Consider the following 22,258-nt stretch of genomic DNA (forward strand, 5'->3'; position numbering starts at 1 on the left):
CCCGGACTTAGTCCCCATCCCAGTCTGTCTAAACAGTTTGGTCAGAATGCTTACACTGATGTAAAGGTCAAGTGTGCGTGACTCTAAGTCTTTGCCTGGGTACAATAAATGCTTGCTTACTTTTACATACGCACATTTTATTTCTCTTTCTCTCTCTCTCTAACCACTTACGACAGCTTACACCACTTTATGTCTCCTCTACATCAAATACCGAAGACAATGGACACAAAACCAAATTGCAATGCCGCCAGGCTATAAATACTCCAAGATGATTGCTCCTTTGAATTTCCCCGATGTTGCTGAGGTTTTTTTTGTGTGTGTTTTGTTTTGTTTGTTGTTTTTTTGTTGTTTTGTTTTTTTTGTTTTTTTTTGTAGTTATGAGCACATTTTAAACGTATGAACTACGGCGTTTCGTTTTGAATGTCAGCGTAAATAACATGTTATATATAGACACACACACACACTGCACGCCTGACCGCACACACACACACTCGTGTTTACTCGCTCGAGAAAAATTACAAGCTACGCACAAAATATCCGGGTCTCTGTGTTGTCAACAAGTTGCTATCACGTGACAACAGGTTATCGAGGTCTACTCATTTGGGTGTGACTTCCTACCACAAGCTATAACCTAGCCGCAAAGTGCATCATAGGAGCTTATATCAATTTTTTTCCGGATCAGTTGTATGTAGGAAATCGTTAATGTGCTCTGTGATCTGAGAGATAAATATATGCAGTGTTTTTTGTGGTTTTTTTTTTAACCGACAGCTGAACTCGCCGTTGATCTCGAATGAAATCTGAGATCGTTTCTGACCCAGCCAGCCAGCCAGCCAGCCAACCAGCCAGTCTTGCTTTGAGTGATGAAAGTATGAGCGGTGACACGCTTGGTGCTCATTGAAGCTAGTCATAATGCTAATTATCTTTATGCACTGTCATTACTCTTCGTGCTTCTTTATGTTAGTATTGTTCCATCAGGGTTCCTGCTGCGTCGATGAGTGCAGAGGTCAGTTGCAAGCTACTCACGTTACATAGCCTGAGAGAATGTGTGAGGTTTGAATGTAGGCAGAGCAGGGAGGATAACTATCATTGTGGCTTATCTCGTATTTCCACAGATTTCTATATGAGATATGTTGAGTTGCACAGACATGAGTTTCTATCACTGTCAAGGTCTATACATAGACAACACATGCATAAGACAGGTTTAGATTTCCGTATATATATATATCTTTGTTGATGTGACTGTGTCTTATGTGTCAGAAACAGTATGTGGTGATATTGTACATTACATTTGTCAGTTTGCATTCACGGGATGCTAACTGGAAGGTATTTGTTTCTCTTGATTATGTGGGTAAAGCGCGGTGAACTAGCTTTTGTCTAAGGAATCGTGCAAGGCTCACTTCTTCTTATTATTATTATACTTTAAACATGACGCAGGCGATTTGTTTAAAACGATGTGAAAGAGTAGTAAGCCACACAAAATGTATTGTATATTGCAGACTGCTTTGTTTCTTAGATTTTCTTAGTTATGCCTGTTATGTTTCAATAAATGTCAGTGGTATGGAAGATGCTAGGCTTTGGGTGGGCAAACTCCATGCTGACAGTGAGCGACCTTCCCACTCGCACATTACGAATTAATAAAAAGAAAAAGGAAGAGGTGCGTGAGTGCAGTCATTAACAAACATGCGCACGTGCATGGTGGTAGCATCACGACGTATGGTTAAACAACAAAGCTACGCTTAACAAAAATCCAAACTCATTAAAAAATGACCCACCCGTCTGTTGCAATCGCAAGAAATTTTAAAATCATATCAATCATATTTAAGGTTTACAAGTCCGTCTACCAATAAAACAAAAAATAATAAATAGAAAATCTGTCTTTTTTTATTAAAGCTTTTTACAGTAAATGTAGCACTCTAGTAGTGTCCCGAGTTATGTCTTTAGTTGTAGAGGGTATAGGGGTCGAACGGGTCCCTTTCTCACCCCTGCTGCGTGCCTAATAGCCAGCCTTGAACTGTCCACCCGCTTCACTGGACCTATTGTTACACAGAAGTCACGCAGTTGCCTGAGGCACTTAAAGGAGACCATGACCAGACAGGGTGGAGTCGGCGTGTCCACTGGCACCACGGGGGTGCTGGGAAAGGCTGTGACAAAACCGTGGGAAAATGGGTGGATGGTTCTGGAAAGTTCGAGAGGAGATAGGATAAGCGGTGTAGCTTTACAGTTCAGGGAGGCTCTTTTGCAGTGTTGTCCATAGGAATGGGAATCCCATGGGAATCCCATGGGAAACGTCCCATGGGACGGGATGGGATGGGACAGCACACATTTGTATTTCCCATGGTAGTCGATACTTGATATTGCAAAATAAATTTACTGTTATTTCATTCATCAAGGATTTAAATCTTTCCTCTGAATCATCTATTGTATGTGAAGTAGCAGGAATTATAGAACAAAAGCCGAAAAGTGGTTTTCAGTGTTGTCCATAGGATTGTTAATACCATGGGAATCCCATGGAAACACCGTGGGATGGGACGGGATGGGACAGGCATAAATTGCCATGGGACGGGATGGGACGGGATAGAAAAATATGTCCCATGGACAACCCTGCTTTTTTGGTTTGGTAGTGAGAGTGGAAAGACGGCAGGCAAGCCGCCGAGTGAAACTCTGAATAAAATCTACGGTTGTGCGGCAATTTCCATCTTTTTAGTGTTCTTGCACGACTAGCCCACCCCTACATAGCCATCAGGGACAGACGTGTTGGTTACATAGTGTCTTCCTTTCTTTAGATCAAGAGCTAGATCAAAAAGAGCAGAATTTTTGCTTATTGTATTAATAAATTTAAAGATTTGTCCTTTGTCTCTCTCTCTCTTGGTTCATCTACCCTTTTTAGTACTTTGTGAAGAATCGCATCTCAACCATTGGGCCAAAAATATGTTCTTGTCCCTCAGAATCTTTTAAGATGATCCATGCGTCTACATTGCGGCAAGGGAAAGCAGACGGCCAAGAAAATGTGTGGTCAGTAACACTTCACTCCCCAACGACCAACATGGAGCGATATTAACTAATCTTCAATAGTCTATCATTTCCAGTATATATTGCCTGCTAAAAGTTTATATCCGCGATACTTACACAAAATAAAGCCGGAACCTCTCAGTAACTACCTCTGTCGAGTTGTCCGCCATGTAGCAGGAGACGGGCAGCTGTACCGCACATCACAACAGAGAACGTCAACGATTGGTCGCTAAAAATAGACCGCTGCGCTGTGCTGTTGTATCGTAGCCCGCGCAGACGACGGAATTCGAAAGTTTTCTTACAACGCTTCGCGGAGTCCTAGGCTTTGGATTACTGATGGCTTTTGTTGAAGGATTTTGTATTGAGGATGGTATGGTTAGGAAAAAGAAGGGACGGTCTCTGAACAAGATTTTAGCTGGAAAGTCTCCTGCGTGACCTCTTGGCGGTCACACTTTGTTCTGTGTGTGCGTGTGTTCTTTTTTTGCTCTTGCCCTGAGCAGCTGGCGAGCGTGAAGTGCGAGCAGACGACAGTGTGTACAGAGAATATCGGGTCAACCTTGCAAGATACGTTTACATTTTCACAGTGTTCGAGTACAAGGCTAACTGAAGATGGGGACCAGTGGTGATGAGTGTGCACAAAAGACTTCGAGGAAAAAAGTAAGTTTGTCATTTGTGTGTGTGTGTGCATGTGAATGTGTGTGCACTCGTGCTCACAGATGTTTTCTTCGAGGTCACGATGACTGTTGTCTTCTCATCCCTAGCAGCTGACAACAACTTTATATACACCACCTCCATACCTATCTTGACAATCTCTTTACCTTGCTGTTTCCTTATGGAGGAAGGAAATCATTTTTTGTGTAGTCACATGGCCAGGATAAGTTCAGGATATTAGACCAGTACTGCTGGTAAAAAGCAAGGCGGTTTCAACGACTACAAACATTACAAATATTTACAAACATTATCATGCTGCTTTCTCTTTTGAATGTGGAAGCAAACACCTACCAGGATATCGAGAACATATTGCTTTTCTTTTTTTTTTTCTTTCAGTTTTTGTTACAGCTGTGAGCTTTCCTTTACCAACTATTTACACCTGACGTTCTTCAGCGGTGTTACAAAGCGATCCACTTACCACCTACACACATACATGCACCCCCCGACCCTCTTCCATTTCTGTCCAAACATATGTATTTGATATTTTAAAATAATTTTACGTCGGAATGTTTTGCAGTTTTCCACAGTACTAATGCTAGTATTCACAAATATATGTTGTTGTTATGTTGCAACAACACTTCGTTTAACTGGCCAATACTTCGCTTTCGTTTCGTACAGAAGTTTCCACGAGTCCTTGACCGACTTAAGTCTTAAAACAGGTCATATTTTTTCTACTACCCCGACGATGTAATACAAGAAGAAGCAAATAGTATCATTTTGGGCACACTGCTACATACAGTGCAATGAAGTCCGAGTCTCAGGTACATTGTTGAAATGTAATTTGTAATGTGAGATGCGAGATGGAGCAGTGCAGATTATAGTGGCGACACAAGGTGAATTTGACTGCTCCTGCAAGGCTTCAAAATTAGTCCTGCTAATGTTAAGGACATCAGAAAAAAAGACGATGAATCATACCATGTCCCATGAAATTATTTTTTATTTGTATTTTTATGAATGCCGCCTGCTGTGCCATCGCAACGTTTTGCAAAATACGATGTCACGTGTCCCCTTGCACGCCAGTGCTTGTTTCAGCTCTGAAGTATATTTGCTTGAAGCTACCATAGGTCTTCGAAAACACTGATAAATGTAAACTGGAGATGGGGAAAGATTTAACAGCTAACAGCTTTTTCGCTGAGTGACTCATCAGAGGAACATAAACAGGAGACCGGTATACAAGTTAAAAAAAAAACTTATCCGACTCCAGCACCCAGAGTATCTTTCCGATGTGAATAAATGGACAGATAATTTTATGACTCCGTGAAATCAAACCGACACAGTGCATACACCTTATTTCAAGGATAAAAATAAGACTGCATTAAAATTATTAATCGAAGCGGACTATTGCACTTACATATATGCTTAATCATTTTATTTTTATGTGCATCACCGATTATGTGCACGTGGCATTACTTATGATTTTCATGATGAAGTGCATGTGTCACTACGATCATACAATAATTTGTTTTCTGATGATGACTCAGACTAGAGCACCTTCTAGATTGTCAACAACTGGTGTTGGGTAACAAGGAAGTAAGGCACTTTTCCTCAAGAAATCGGGGCCGGATAGCTGACACGTGAGCAAAAGCAAGGACAAGTTAGCAGGGAACTTTGGTCTAAAAAGGCCTGTGCGTGTCTTCTCGTCAGCCAAACTCTGTTTTCTTCTGTCTCATTATACATTATTCATACAGAAAACGTACATTTCTCTTACAAGACCTATACACTTTTCTGCATGTATCCTACCTTCAGCAGCCAATTATCGTGTAAATTATTCATCTTTCATCAACACCCTTCTTTCTAACTTTTCCTGTTTCTGTGAGTTTTTTTTTTTTCTTTCGCTCACTTAAAAGAGGTAAACATATGCAAAGTAAATAAGTCCTGAACTTCATTTTGGAGAACTCCAAAGCGAAAGCAGTGCTATTCTGTTTGCCTTCACGCATAGCAAAGCAGTAGATGAGTGACTCAGGAGTGTACTATGCCTAGAACTTGCCTCTAGGTTGAACCCATTAAAGCTTGTTAAAGCCGTCCATAAGCACACGAGTAGTGACTATTCATTAAACCAATACTCTATTGCCCTGAGCCATAGCCTTGTAACTTGCCTTTTATTATTGGCAAAATTTAATTTTGATGGCGCTGAGTCGCTTTGGTCTTAACGCTTATTTTTGACTTAATCAGTGGGATTTCAGAGGACTTGGGTTGATATTTATATTATTTTGCTAATACACAAGCTAAGAGACGCATAACCTACATCTCTACGGATAGGTGTGGAAACACAGCAGAGGTGTACTAGGATGAGCGTCTCTATGGATAGCTGCAGGAGGACACGGAAGAGGTAGACTAGACAAAGCAGCAGAAACATGGCAGGCAAGGACGATGGTGAGCTGTTTCACTGTGTAAAAATGGCAGAGTCGGCTACGAGAAACAGCATGAAAAGATGAGCTTGACTGGGAGACAGAAACACATGGTGAGTTGGGCGGGGGGAGGTGGGGGGTTGGAGAGGGATGTGATGGTGGTGTGGCCGTGCACTGAGAACGAGCGCAGCAACAGCAGGACCGGTTGAGAAATTAATGGGAGAAATTAATAGTCGCCTTTCGTTTTTCGCTGTCGCTGCCTGCAGGCTTCCCCCCTCCCCACTTGACTTTCCCCTGACCCAGATTCATGGGGAGTCAGATGCAAAAGGTCGAGGTCATGCCATGGTTACCACCCATCCCCGATCCTCTGGCTATGCGAGGTCGCTGCGTAACGCTAGTCACCCCCATTCCCCTTTAGCTTCGTGGTCACAGTCGTAAGAGTTCATCATTAGACGCATGAAAAAAGAAGAAAAAAAATTAACTGGAACTGCATGTGCGTGTAGCGATGAATTGAATGGAGATTGTATGCTGCTATTTATTCTGTAACCACAGACATATGATCTAAGTCTGTGGCCGTAACCGTAAATTTTCTTTGTTCGACAGTGAATGAGTATTTTACAATTTTTTTTTTCCTGATAAGAAAGAATTGTACTAATTCGTGTAAAGGTAGCCAAGAGTGTATGAAGGAAGTACATAACCCTGTGTTTACTTAAAAACAGGCTCGAGCTAGAGATGGATGAAAGGGAGTGCATAATGTTGCGTTTATGTGAAAGGGGACCTTATCCTAATGCTTCATGGCCAGGCACACCATCTGGATGTCTATTATTATTATTGTAGTGACATTTTATATTGAGTTTAGCTGACCACTAGCCAGTCGTCAAGCAAGAGCGTTAACTGTCCGCTGTCTGCTCACTCAACCGTGACGTGCACAACGAGGCTTACACAATTCCTAGAAATTTAAAACCATCGTCTTTGTATTCTTCGCTACTTATAATTTCTGTCACTCTCGGCACGCGCTACCCAAGTTTTTCTCTCTATTTGTTACCCTTGTAAATAAAGATTTGTCATTTGTCTTAGGCGCTTTCTCTCGGTTTCTGTTTAAAACATTCCTTTATTCTTGATTCGCGAGGACTAGATGGTTGAACTGCCGGAAGCACAGCCAGATCACATGATGAAAGCGTGTGTTTCTGGCTGCTGTATTATCCTATATTATTCTAGTTCGTGTATACTATAGTAAGGCTTTCAGTGACCTAACCACGTACGACCTTGGCCTTATCTGGGCAGTGTTACCGGATGCAGCGTGTTGTCGAGTAGCTGTTGTTGTTGCTCTGTAACAGAAAATATCATTTTTTGTTTACATATTTATGTCATGCTTCCCGCAATAGCTGCTAGTGCACAGGAATAAATTCATCTACATTTGAATACATAAGTAATGTAAATGCATAGGTGCATGGTGCACATGTTGATGAAGACATGGAGTGACAAATATATTCTAATTTTCGAGCTCTTTCACCCCTCCCAGGTCCCCCTACCCTTACGGTAAAGGTAAAGGTCCACTCGGCTACCCATTTCCCTATATCCCTCGCAAACACCCCTTCCGAACTCACTGTAATGCTGTTTTTATTGTTTGTCTTTCTCGCTGGGTGTCGCCTGGTATGTTTCTTGCCATGCGTGTGTGCACCCAAGACAAAAAGGGGGAGGAGCTGTTGTTCCCAGGGCAACGTCACGTCATCAGCAGTGCTTAGTGGCTTCATCTTTACCTACCTTTACAACTATATAGTGTTGACTCCAAGCTCACCTGTCAGGTGAGACTATACATTGTCAACATAACGGTACCTTACATTAAAAAGGGTGTAAAGGTCGATTTTTTACATAAGTATTCGGCAATATCTGCTACCGCATGATTCTGCATTTAATAACTGTAGAAGAAAGTTGATTACAGAACACTGACAGAATATTCCGTTGATCCGAGACTCCAAAATATACACTAAGCGAACCCGCCGTTTGGCTTAATTTCTAAAACATAAAACTGTTCTAAGGAAGAAATCTCGAAACTTTTTTAAACACAAAAAATAGCTGCCAAGTCATTCAGGTTAGTCGCAGTATCGCCTTAGCAACGTTTAAAATGTGCTTTCTTTTCTAAATTATGTATAACAGCTTGCAGTTGTTGTAAAAGGAATAAAACAGTTTTCACAGCGAATATTGTTGGATCACAAGCGGCTTCAGAGAAGAACTGGTGTGTACAAGCAAAGAAAAGACCCGTGGGGAAAATGAACTGAACATAAACTCTTTCAGAGGTTTGGATATTAATGAACCGATATCGTCAGAACTATCGACGAGATCGCGTGACTACTGCTGAAAACAAACCTCGATTTCAATATATATATATGTTGTGGTTTGATACGTTTGGATATTTATCGATCGATAGTATCGCATTAAATTTAAACATATGATATATTCGTGTATACCACTGTGGTATTTTTGCAGACGAATTTCAGCCGTTTCGGGGGTAGTCAAGTCGTCCAATGTAACGGTCGCGATTTTCCGGTTCGTTTTTTTTTAAGTGGTCAAGTTGGTCAGTTATGTCACAGGTGACCTGTTTACATTTTGTTGTGTTCACATTTCTATTGTGCTTGCCACATCGACTTCTCATGCTACTTTATTTGTTATGCTAATCTTGAATTTGATGAGTAAACATTTAGTAGGTCTGTTCCCTTTATATGAAATTGTTGTTTTGCTGCATGTCCATGGGAGCTGCTGTTTTCACATTTTCACTGTACTCGTCCGGCTTAACCTATTAGTGCGATGGGCCCGATCGTGGCTTTGCCGGAAAGTACATCGAAGGCAAATTTTCATTGCTTTTATTGCAAACTTCAAATTTCTCCTTTCCGAAAATGCATAGGTTTCTTGTTCTAATGTTTATTTCAGTTTTAAGCCAGTCGTTGTAATGTTATATATTTATATGGTTCTTAGAGGGTTAAGCAAACGTATCTTTATTTATAAAAACTATTTTAGCTCGGAATGTTTTAATAGTGTGTTTTGTCAAAAGAATCAATCAAACGCACGAAAATGTAAATGACATCAGAATGGATAAAAAGCCAGATACTGACTACAGTTAGAAGAGAGTTAAGTTCCCCCATCGCCCTCGGACCGTTTAGATATCATTTGTTGTGACGTATACCGCTGTCACTAACCGCCTGCCTCCATGCTACATGTGGCTGTCGCAGTGTCTTTGGGCCCCGCGGTTCACGTGCAAATTGCCAAATCGCTTGTTGCCCCCGCTGGCGGAAAGACAACTGACTATAATTCACACAGGTCATTGCAACAGGTGGGGACATTAACTTTCGTTAGAATGCTTGCCTGTTACAAGGTATGTACTCAAAACCACCATTTTATAATTTCATTTAATTGTCTGCGAGTTAAATACACGCACTTCAAATAAACAACATGGCTTGGCATAATTGTCAACTATTTTTCGCCACTGCCGAGCGCAGCACAATTAAACTTTTTGTAAGAACTCTTTGGCACTCGGCTTAATTTTTATTCGAAAACGAATGTACCAGAGTACAATGAAATATGCTTGAAGTTTTCTCCTTCCCTCGCCGTAGAATAAGCTACAGGAGGTTAAATAAAAGTCTGGTTAAGATGCCAATTGTTAGTTCGGCGAGGTGAGCTGTACTGTGGACCCGCGTCGCTCAGATGTCCTTGACACTAATCCCTAAGGGTGTAAAAGTAATTCTGAAAAGTTTTACTGCACGCACTATTACTGCTTCTTTCTCCTGTCCCCCTGGTCCTTCTCACTTAGCACATACAGAATACAGCATATTTATAATGTCCTGAAAATTTTGCTGCTCGCAGTTTACTCCGTCGGACGAAAGGAAAAAAATAAAAGGAGACAGATAAAGAAAATTCATCCGATTCATTCTTCTATCTCTCTTCGCTATGGTGCAAACAGATAACCACCTTGATCTGTCTTACGTGACGCTGAATAAAAAGCTTACTCTTGGCAAAGTTCCAGCGGCCGTTGAAGCCGAATTGAAGGGTTCCATGTGGGGTCAGACTGTCCCTTTGGAATCGAGGAGCTATTTTTATTTTTCCCACATGTGTTTTTAATTACTTGCTGTACTATAAACAGAGCAATCCCTTCTTTCTTCAAACTTTGTAGTTTTCTTGCTATTGTTTGATATTTATTTATATTTTTTTTTTTTGTCACACACACACACGATTTGTTTGTCGGTTTGGCCTAGTGGAAGTCTCGACAATATTAATTAAACCCATTAGCATCAGACAACGTCAGAGAAAACCAGCACGTGGCAAAATCTGTCGAGTAGCACGCGCTACCTTGACGCCCCCGTTAGTTTGGTCACAGGTTAACTTGCCAGGCCGAGACAGACTACCCGGCGATTTCTTGGCACTGCGAATGGAGCGTGTGGGCGCTGGTAGCTGTATCCCAGGAAAAGCGAGTGAGTGGAGGGAGGAGACTGTTGCATCTGTCAGAACGCGGAAACCAGCACGTGCCGTCCGTTTGCCTTTGTCTTCGTGCCGCAGACTGAAGAGCTATGCAGGCTGGCGGCGGCTGATTGCACGACACACATTCAATATTTGTAACGCACCATGCCACCGAATCCGATATGCATTGTATTCTTTGTGTGTGTGTGAATAGGGTCCGCTCAAAATATAACGCTTGTGGATGCTGATGTCTGACTGTACCTTTCGACCACATGGATAGTTTAATAGTCAGGGTTACGAAGGAAGAATTTCGAACTCCTGTGAGTACGTTTGGCAAAACGAAGTTTTCCCTCTCGATCAAAGAAAGAAGTGCAATTAGCGAACCCGCTGCCCTCCACCCACTCCTCTAATTACTGCACACACACATATAAATGAAATGATGACACCATCTCGCCTCTCTTTATCTCTGTTTTCACATACACAACATTCAAAGGCAAAAGCATGCATACGACTTTAAAGAGGTTTTTGTTTGTTTGTTTCTTTGTGTTTCATGTCATGAAACCTTTTAAGTTTAGTCAGGAATGCACACAACGCCCTCGGCTTTGTGCAGGTTCAGTGCGAGAAACGATCTTAAAACAGTTTCTTTGCTCATGAATACTTTTATAGAGTTGCAAGCTTTGTTTGGTCGAGACATTGAGCGCCTTTAACACTTCAGAGACATTGCAACTTTCAGGTGCAGCTAAAACTGCGGCAAACGCTTGGTTTTATTTTTGAATAGACGGCTCATGGAGACAGGTTAGAATGCTCAGATCTCAGTCTCTGGACCACACGTCTTACCCTAACTTTGTATCCGTGTAGAGGACGGAGAGCTACCCAACTTGTTGACGGCGTCAAATAACAATCGATCAGTCCTGCAGACCGGTAATAGCGGATATCGAATGAGGAGGCCAGAAAGCATGCACACGACCGCTTGTTTCGTGCTGACGTTTTTCGACCCCCTTGACAGTGTTTGATGGCCGCTAACCAGAACGAAACGATTTCAGCCTTCACAGACTGGCATCTGTCGCTGATGGTGTTGTCTCGCGGATGTTAGTTGGGGGAGAGAGGGTCTGCCGTTTTGACAGAGCTCGTCATTTTTTCCCTTTTATTCAACATGAATGCTTTCATTTTTCAGGGACATTTGTCTTTCAAGTGAATTTTAAAAATATTTGCAGCACTCAATAACGTTAAACAGGAGTCTGCGCCTGCCTTGTATTCACTTCTCGCCTACCGGTTATGTTGTAGTTAACTGGGAAAAAGCAATCGGTGTACCTGCTGTTTATCTAGGAAACATTTTCCATGTCCAGGGCTGCAGTTAGGTAACGTATGGTTCTTGCTCCCATGAGATAGTAGTAATGATGTTTATTATCAGGAAAAGTCTAATGAGTGAATGCAAGTAATATTTATTGCCTTCTACATTTGAGCTGATTTTGCTATTTTATTTTTGGAAGTGATTTGGGAATCAGACCTTGGATACGCTCGATTAATTCGCAGGTAATTCGGATGAATACAACGAATCTCGTGAAAGTTTAGATAGGTCAAAGCATGTTTACAGTTAAAGTGACAAGACTGAATGCGATAACAGAGCGGAAGTTGTGTGGTAAGGCAGACACGGAAACAGGGAAGGAAGCCTGAATGAATTCCAGCATATTTAGAATGAAGAGTGTTCACCGCGGTGGATTTAAGGAATATAGGAGACTAGACGCTTCCTCAAAGCTGAGGTTTTTTTTTAAGGAGGGAGAAAGGAAAAGGCTAAAGTTTTGTAGTGGCTGCAAGTGAGAAATGCGTTGGACAAATAAACAGAAACGGGAGATAAATCCGGATTGATTCAGGAGAAAGGCGAGGGCACGTAGGGATGGAAGTAGGTGGCGTCATTAGTGCTTTAGATAGAGCCTTCCGCTCGGGCCGGCAAGATCACATCCTACATTATCTGGCTTTGCACCATTTTCATTTTTGATTGCCTATGTTAGCTTAGTTTATTCCTTGTTACTCCTCGACGACACTAGGGCCGCAACACGGACCCTCAGTTGGGCCCATGTGGTTCCAACGTCCTTTGCCTCACTCTCTGTTCTTTTCTAAGTCTGATTTGGTCTCCCAACTTTCCCTGAGGTTTCCAGTCATGTGTCTGCCTAGCAATGGTGTCAGCTGATTTGCGCAGGGTGTGTCCTATTCAGCCCTACTATGCTTTTTGGTGTCTTGGCTAGTGGGCTAGCGATTCTTATTTCCCTGTATATGCCCCTGATGTGCTCTAAGATAGTATTTTCGTTTTAGCAACAGTTCGGTTCTCTGAATGCCAGCCGAGAGATGTGCGGAAGGGATTATGGGGTAAAGTCGGTGGTTGTAGGCGGTGTTGGAGAGGGTGGGGGGTTTATAATCAGGGGCCATGCAGCTCTTCTCAGAGGTACTGTACTAAAGTGCAGAGTGGTCACCCGATCAACAAGTCATGCAAAGTATGACACGAGGAAGGAGCATCTGCTGCTTGTTCTGGTCTGGCAGTGCTCTCCAACCCTGGGTTAAAAGACCGCTTTGAGCTTACTGAGAATTGGTGGAGTGGGGAAACGTTGGGTGGAGAGCTGGAAGTCGCTGTCATGTCCTGCTGTTCGAGCCAGCAAGACTCACAAAACTGAGTCACTATGATTTATAAAGTTAGTAATTAAACCAACCCAACTGTCAGCTATATTATACTATACTCTTAAAACTCCAGAATTAATGAAAACCATGACAATAAACCGGTTGCCTCCTCTATTGTTCAACTCCCACCCGTGTCGGGTGACAGGAAATGGGCTGTGTCATCTGTCACACTGTGAATCGGGAGAAACTTCAGTACTGCCGAACAATGGGAAGGCTAGGGATCATGTGATCAGGTATTATTAGCCTCGGCCCCTGCTTCTGGATTTGTGCCACCAGCACGTTCGTTGCAACCTGTAACCGTGTGCGTGTATACAGCGACTTTGTAGTGGGCGTAGTTGATCCTTAGGAAGTCACGCGTTTCACCAGATAAGTTACATAGCCTCATCTTTTCCACTCCGGTCTTGTCTGTCCCTGGTTCTTTGTCACTTTCACTATCCAATCATGCGCGCGTCTGGTAACCTCACCTCCATTTCCTAACCCCGATCTACGGGCGAATGCACACAACTGTCAAATTTCCCTCCACTCCCCTCAAGCTTTATTGACGGCTTCAGCGCTTCATTATCGTCATTACCAACTGACCCATACCCCACGCGAAGGCGCGTTCCTCAATGAGGGCATGATTATGGGCTGAAGCGACGGCTGGTCGATGATTCCGCCCTAAATCACGTGATATCCGTCAGCAGGCAGCAACTAACTTTCCGTCCCTACAGGCTGTACGTCATCTCTTCCCGTTTAACCCTCCCCACCTTTCCATACTGTACACCTGACTGTTTTATGACCGGCCTGTAAGTCACCTAAACGCCGGTCATACCTGTGTCTAGCGTGCACGATCGTAGACACGATGGACTCTGTAAGAGCCCCACAGATAGAAGGTAAACAGGACTTTCAGCATTGAGTCATTGTGGCTTATGTTGTTACAAGGAGCTCCGTCTTGAAAAGAGCGCTTTGGAGATTACAGTTTATTTATCTACGTTTTGTGATTTAAGATATTAATTTGTTCCTTCATTTTGCGATCAGTATTTATTAATGTGATGTGATCGGTTTCTCGACCCTTGATGTCTCCACCCCGCCCACACACACAGAAACGCTCTCTCGTCGATTGGATGGTCCGGTGGCGCAGCGGTAAGCTCATGTCCCCAATACAGTGAGAATTGGCTTCTTCGGACTCGGATCTCGTCTCGGGCACGCTGTTTTTTTCTCTGCATGTAGAAAGGATGCTGACATCAGACTGACACATTGCTACTAATAACTCGAGGTCTCTTGCATAAACACGATTGTGGTCAAGTACCACTTATAAGTAGCTGGGTTTTTTTTTTTTTTTTTTTTTTGTATTTACAATGCAAACCTGTGAAGAAAAGCTCCAGTTGATTGCTCCATCACAGAATTGGCACACGGAAGCAAAAGGCCGTGACATTGTGTCGGCTTCTTTCCATCTCGACATGAGAGCAGAGGCTTTTGCCGTTTGATGTCGGGCTTCGTGTTATTTCCCCTCTGCATGTATCCCTTCGCGTGCCGTATCGCCTCATCTTAAGTTATTTATTTCTCTCATCATTTCTGCAAAGCGCTCAGGAGAGTGGGCTGCCTCTATGTCTAACTTTGAAGCCCAGGTAATGCGAGCGTTGAATTAAATAAACATTTAGCCGTTTATCTAAATATAGCAGTTTGTTGTTTTTATGTTTTACTCTTTTCTTCCGCGGAAGGATAACAGAGAGAGAGAAGACAGAGGGATGGGGTGGTAAGTCATCGAAGATGGAAAAGAAGAGCAGATGAATAATAATTATTGATATGGTATTATGGTACTTAGTCTTGACGGGTTTAATTACTAATTGTTATTGTGTTAAGATTGTCTTTTGCCCAGTAGCTTCTTCTTCTCGACCTTGTCTTAAGAACTCATGCAGTAGGTTTTCCAGGAACAGCAGCATAATGCCTGCTTTGTTTTTGTTCTTTTTGAGTATAACAGCCTCTCTTCCCGTTTACATTTTTTTTTAAACCTTCAAGTTTGTGTGGGTGCGTGCGTGCAAAATGCGCCTCAGCGTTTTTCGCCTTGGGCATGCGTATATGAGAGGCAATCTTCGTATCATTATCCTCGTTAGACTAATGGGTATAATGATACCAGGGAAGACAGGCAAACAGGGAAATAATAAGCCAGCTGCAGCAGACGACAAGGCAACGAAGAGAGACCGTCTAAGGTTGGTAGGTACGGACTCATTGATTGGTTGGAGCTCTTCGCTTAGCAGGCACGGCTACCCTGCTTGGCTGGAGCTCGATGAATTGAGAATCGGACTTGCATAGCAGCTCTGGCGTGCCATTTACAATTTTGCTGCTTAGCGACCGCTTGTTTCAACAATAGTCTGTTTAATCTGTCAACCAAGAATGTTGCCTCACCTTTGCCTATAGTGCTATACATTGCATTTTGTCAACACATGAATCGAGAAATCGATCCGAAGCAGTCCAAACAGCCTTTCTGGACAGTCATTGTTATCTAGAGGACAGAAGACATTGACATATCTTCTTTTATCTTCTGGCGACTTTATTGCAAGCTGGTAAAGGCTTCGTTCACGATTCTGTGTAGGTGGTGGTGAAGTGTTTGTGTGTGAACGAGAGAGTCGAGAGAAAACGGGATGGGCTGACACGAATGGCATAATGTAATTATTAAGTAATTAATGTTTCTTTACAGCAGCTGAAGCCAGTTTAGCCAGCAATGTGAAACATCTCCTCAATAATTTATTATTAACTTGACACTAAACTAAAATTAAAAACCTTCTGTTATTTTGGTGCTTGTGGGAGGTGAGGTGTTCCAAAAAACAAAACAAAAAAACTGACTCTTAAAGAGTGTGTCATAAAACTTTTGATTTTGTTCAGGTTTCACTGGGATAAAAATAACTTTGTTCTCGACCATTTAAAGTTAAACAGCCGAGAGGGAAATTAACCAAATTTATGGGTAACCATTTATTGTGCATCAGAAACTAAAAAGCTTTCTTTTAGAAGCTATTTTAATCTTTCTAATTTTTGTCTGGTTTTGGCTGGGGCGCGCGTGTGTGCTGCACAGGTTATGCGTCAGCCGGAACTGTCGCTGCGTCACCAGTCAATTCGACCACGGAAATAACTGTGGTGTAGACTCCTTAATTTTGTTTCACTTTGAACTTTGAAAGTTATTTTTGCTTGCAAGTAGGCATTCTATTTTATAGTTACAGGGTGTTTCACTCATGCACCCATCCTCTCACTCACATGCGCGTGTGTGTGTTTCAATGAGAGAGAGAGAGATCTTTCTGTTTATTTATTTAGGCTTTACTAATGTGATTTTATTTCCGCAAAAAATATTCCCATTTAAAATTATGCTTTATTTGCGTAAAGTCTGTAGATTATTCCATCGCTATGATATGTCTTTTGCTGCTGATACGGCGATACTCGGTTGGCGAGGTTTCGTTGACTTTGACCCTAGAAGGGGTTGTTATTTAACAGGTGTATAGTTAAGTAGTCGTTCTGTTATTACGTGCCATAACACAGTTTGATGATGCACACAAAGCCTTCAAATACGAATCGCCAGCACTTGCAACGGATGGTGAGCGGACGGTTCAAGGGAGACAACTCCACAGTGACTCCGCATGCAGTATTTGAGCACGCGCGAGTGTGCGTGTGTGTGTGTGTGCGCGCGTTATTTTTAGTTTCTTCGAGTGCACGTAGAACTATTGTTTAAGCAATTTGTTGGCTGGAGGATTCAGTAAAGCCTCGGAAGAGGTCTTGTACTAAGTGGTAAATACATCCTCCGCCGCGTTTGTTTCCTCAAAGGTCGACTTCAAAGGGATAATCAGGGATGGTAAGCGAAGCCTCAGTATCGACCAACGGATGAGACCCTCCCTACTTATAGCCTCTGGGCAAGCTGCCAGACGTATCACGTGACAATTTTGCTTCTTTATCTTTTTACACAGCGCTACATGCTCCTTCAATTTTCTTTCGCTTTTTTTTTTCTTTCCTTCTGTTGCTTTTGACATTTGTATAGACAGTATTTAATGTACAGTCCTTTATTTTTTGTCCGGAGCACTAGTTCGAAGACGAAGAGTTTAAAACTATTCTTCGCAGATGGGATGTGCTGCATGTGTATTGAGATGTCAAAATAAGTCCAGGTTGATACAAATTAGCTGACATCGATAAATATGTGGATATCTTTTTTGTTCTTACGGACAAAATTTTTGGAGGGGGTCACACATACACGAAGAATTCCTGCATTTAACCGAATTGCCCATCAAAACTCGAATGCAAAAATTGTGTACACAAACTCTTGTTGGTAGTGGTTTTTTGTTGCTGTTGTTGTTATTGGAGAACTAAAGCTTTTCAAACTTAGATTAAGTTTTTGCAGCTGTATGTCTTGATCAGCAGTGTTGTTTAGTTTTGCGGGTTTTTGTTTACTAATTGAAGGGTTTGTGCGAGGAACATTTTTTTAGATTAGTTGAGCTAGCCAGAGTATCCTTTGGGCATCTGTACAAATTCGGAGGGAAGCGGTTGGAGGAGCGGCGTCTAAGAATGGGGGAAGCAAAACAGCCGGTTCAACACCTGTTTGGCGCAGGGTATTTTTCTCAGTTACGTATTTTATTGATTGGATGTCTGGCCCCTTTAAAAGAGTATAAGCGATAGTAAAGGGACGGCTTAGAGAGGGAGATGTGCAGGGCGGTCACAAAAATAGCCGGTCCCTAGAAAAAGCACAGTCTCAGTAGTTCACTCCGTCAGCAGCGTTCCCTCGTATACCTCGAAGATAGGAAGGTTAACAGGGCTATCAATACCTACTCAAAAGGCGAGGAAGTTTTCCTACATTCTGATATATGATTTATTTTGGCAGTTTTACGGGTTCTCGCATTCGCATGGCGTCTACCTTCATGCTCAGACAAAGTATTATCAAACATTTCTCCCCGAGGATAAAAAAGAAGAGTCCTCGAAAAATCCATCCTTACTCTCAGAATCCACCCGTGAAAAATCGTGCACTTTTGTTCTTGGTACAAACAAATGGTTGCCAATATTTGATATTTTGCAGACATAAAAATAAGAGTCGCTCCTCAGCCCCAACCTTTCCGAAAGACCGCCCGGCTAGGGACCTAACTGTTAGCCGGGTGTTTCGGTGTAAAGACCTGTGCGGATTCATGTAGGGTATATGCCAAGTATGTGCTGCATTAAGAAACAAGGGTTTTTAAGGTCAGCCTCATGCTCGAATGCCGATGCACCGCCGTTTGGATGGTGAGTTTAGGTGTTCAACAAGAAGAATGCAATAAATACTGACCCCTTTAATATCATCATCATCGTTGCGAGCGGAATAGGTCGACACAGCGAGAATACCTGTAGCAGGCCGCCTTATTAAGAGACCTCTGATGAATGCGCATCCGTGCACTTGCCTACCTTTCATGCACCAAATAACTTCTTCGTCACTTGTCCCAGGCAGTTTATTTTGGCTCCAGAAATGGGAAAAAAAGAGCCTCTCCTTTGACTTCCTGTTGTTGGATGATGCAGGGATGCCGAATGCAGATAACCTTTGTGATTTTTTAATTTAGGTTGCACCAGGTTGTTCCTTTCTCTACCATACTTCTAGCTCTGTGGTTTTCATGTTTTCAGCATTGTTAACTGTGCGCGTGAGTGAATGTAGTATTTGTGATTCCGTTTCTGTCTTGCTGCCTCTGTCCCTACTGCTCCCTGTCCGTAAAACACACAGAGCTCGACTCCAGTGTAGAAACTGTGCAATTATCATGACATTTATTATTATTTAATCGTTCTCAAACTATAGACTAGAACTTGGCGTTTTGTGATAGGGGTATGCAAAATTCTAACTCTTCAATATCGGGGGTAGAATAGAAAAAAAAGTTGTTTGCAGCATATTTGTGCTCGTTACTTTGGATTATATTGATGTATTAACTTCTCTCACTGAAATGCCGTTAATTTCTATTGTGTGGTTTTTCTTGTAGTTAAGGCAACAGGCTGGCCCAAAGCTTTAAAAGTGTCGTCGCAGACCCTCACTAGGTTCTGATGGAGACTCTAACCGAAGAGGAATGGGTTGGTGGCTTAGGAAACGGATGAGATTGCGACGGGGCTAAAAGAGGAGAGAAGGCAATTAAGGGGTTGGCATAAAGTGGGAGAGGAAGAATTAAGGTTGAAGGGGGGGGGTGGTGTCAGAGGTCAAGTGAGCAGTCCGTAGATGGAGGTTCTGGTTCACTTTCTTTGGGCTGAGGCCCAAGTTTGGCCGCCTTCTTCCTTTGGCGGACGTCACGAAACGGGCCCGGGCGCGAGGGACGCACGTGCTGCGCCATCGATGCGCGAGGCTTTGCAGATCGTTAGCGGAAGATGCCGCTCGGTCGGCTCGATCGAAGATGGTAGTCTTCAAAACAAGGAGGGGGTAAATTCGGTCGGGGGGATGATGAGATGGAAATATTGGTGCCTGGGCGATAGAAGAGTAAGGTCGATTCTGAGCTACAAGGATCTGAAGGCGAGAAGAAATATTTGTTTGTTTATTATTATTTATTTTGGTGGAGAAGGATAGGAGAGGATAACCCCCTCTCGGGAAGCTCGACAGCTTATTATTAAGACCTGAGGACAGCCGTGATAGCTCTGAGTGGCCCTGTCTTTTCCTTCGGTCCTGCCATCGAAGCTTTAACAAGCTGAGGCATGAATAGCTTTCGTCCATGTTGAAGGGTGAAGTCTCTTGCTGTTTACAGACCCCATCAGGCATGTCCCCGCGTTTATTAGGCCCTCCAACAGAAGCCAAGCGCCTCCCCCGATGCTTAATATTCTACCCAAGCTTTCCGGAGAGTGAGGAATTTCCTTTGGCCAAGATGTCCTTCACTATCTCCATACGTTCTAATAGTTTGCCTCAATCTGCAGCACGATCGATCCGAACAGCAGATTGAAGCAAATGGCGTTGTGGCCTACCTTGTCTATGGGAGGAGATGCAGACGAAGAAGATGGCAGAACCTAAATTCTTGACTTATTAACCCAGAAATATTTTGTGATGAATGTGTAATGAGTGTTTGATGAATGCTGTGAGTGACAAGATGAACGAGTTTTACATTCATTGTTTCGCTATAAATAAACATTGCATATGGTAATGGAGATCGCTTGTGAACAGTGTTCAGATATAAACCGATGTGAACATTGATGATCAAAGTGGGAAGTACTGACAGGGCAGTCTTTGACACTTTTAGAAGTGAACTTGAAGATAATTACAACTTGGGTTGCATTCCAAAATGCTTCATAGCTACTGAAAAGAGAAAAAACAGTTTAGTCATCTAACATAATGGAAAAACGTCTGTTATATTATATTTACATGTATGTAATTCTTTTTGCAGATTTATATAGCGATATGAAAGATATCTCCCTTCTACTTCCACTTCCGATTCGACTACCTCTTGATTTGTGGGAGTATGATCGTGTGTGGTAAGGTGAAAGGACGCAGAATAGGTCATAGGTCAAAGTTGAAACTGCACCGAGAATAATGCACATAATGCTAGCCCATGTCATTACAGGAAGCTCTTACCTGCTCTCCGTATTTGCTGATGTGTGATAAGTGTGTACAACCGATCCTCTGCATGGGCTTCTATTTTGCCTGTGTGTGTGAGAGAGAGAGAGTGAGAATGTCTGAGGATTTTATATTAGTAACGTATTCATCTGTGAAAAACGTAACCGTTGGAATTGTTTATCAACGCTTCTTCCAATAATTACAATTACTGCTGTTTCTGTTTGACTAGGCGAGCAACTTTAGGTCTATCTGCTAGCTACAACCCTTATTAAAGAAAATGGTAAAGAAAATTATGAGGCTTTTTTGTTGCCGTTTGAGCTGTTCTGGAGCTCTCTCAGTTGCTGAGTCCCAAAGACGCAGACGTATGTGAGCGTGTTTCTCTCCACGGTGATGAGTGTTATTTTTAACCTCTCTAGCGCTAACTCGTGCCTCCTCCATACCCCCATCTTTCCCTTTTCTTTCTACCCCCCTCTCTCACTCTCTTTCTGAGAGTGAGTCATGCTCACCCCAAGAATATTTTGGATCTTTTCGCCCTCGTTTCAACTCCGCAGTCTGCAGCCTTGGAGCTATTTTTATCCGTCTTTTGTAGCTCCCCAGCGCTAAATCGGGAGGCGAGTATGAAGATGAGACTATTATCCTGGGCTGGCCTACTGACAGCCCTCGCCACCTCATCCGCTGCCTGCATCCCCGAGGAGATAGCATCTACGGCTGTGCTCCTGGCTTCTGGCAAGCGTGCGCGCGTGAGTGTGTGTGCGTGCGTGCGAGGAGCGATAACCGTCTGTTTGCATGTATGTCGGGAGGCCCACCAACGTATTCGCGTGTTTTTCTTTTACACAGTTGAAAGAATGCTAGACTGGACACCTTCATTTAGTGTTTATGTTTTGTAATATTGAGTTACAATATAATCCTTTCCCTGCCTAATTAAAAAAAATATTGTGTGCGTTGTTTTGGAATTGTTTGCTTTGTAATACTGTTGTGGTTTTTCTATTTATACTCAGGGAACGGATAGGTGTTAATTTTTTTTGTGGATTGTGTTCATACAGCGTTTAACATATTGGCTACAACAAATCATTAACTCTTGTCAAGTGAAAGTGTTTGGACCATGTGTAGTTAGATATGCGATCATGTGTTTATGCACCTATATAACTATATATAGCTTTTAATAAGCTGTTCCTACTTGCACGCAAACGCAGACATGTCGCTCGTGTGCACATATACAATCGCGCGCGCATGTACTTTCATTCTGGCCCTGCCAGTGCTAAGCACATAAACAGTATATCGTCCTGAAGGTATTATGCATGCATGTGTGTTTATAACTTTGGTTTCATGACATTTCATACACGTGCATTCGTACTCAACGTGAAATGTGCGCTCTCGCGCACTTTTGCAGTCGGCAGGACATTTGCGCGCGCTCACTGAAGATCAGAGGAAGTAGACACGAGCTTGAGATAGGACAGCGGGGTAGGGCGAAAGGGACATTATTATTATGGTCCCGTCATTGCTGCAAATATTTCTTAACCTGACCTTTGGGTTAAGGAACTTGGTGTGCTGCCCTGTACACGAACCTGACCTCAGCAGA

General features: G+C 42.7%; 1 protein-coding gene across 6 annotated transcripts in view; it reads left to right on the top strand.

The window, feature by feature from the left end:
- LOC112563376 (neo-calmodulin-like) overlaps positions 1-22,258 on the top strand; it is a 143,105-nt gene that overhangs the window by 59,082 nt on the left and 61,765 nt on the right. Inside the window, exon 1 of one of the 6 annotated variants that reach the window (XM_025237310.1) lies at positions 861-1,003. The exons of 3 other annotated variants lie outside the window; for them this stretch is intronic. In XM_025237310.1, coding sequence (XP_025093095.1) covers positions 992-1,003 — 12 coding nt within the window. In that variant the 5' untranslated portion in view covers positions 861-991. Of the gene's footprint in view, positions 1-860; positions 1,004-3,284; positions 3,667-9,258; positions 9,397-22,258 lie in introns of those variants that run through there. 2 more of the 6 variants (XM_025237307.1, XM_025237305.1) reach the window with 2 other exon arrangements.

This window comes from Pomacea canaliculata, linkage group LG4, assembly GCF_003073045.1.
Source record: "Pomacea canaliculata isolate SZHN2017 linkage group LG4, ASM307304v1, whole genome shotgun sequence".
NCBI lineage: Eukaryota > Metazoa > Mollusca > Gastropoda > Architaenioglossa > Ampullariidae > Pomacea > Pomacea canaliculata.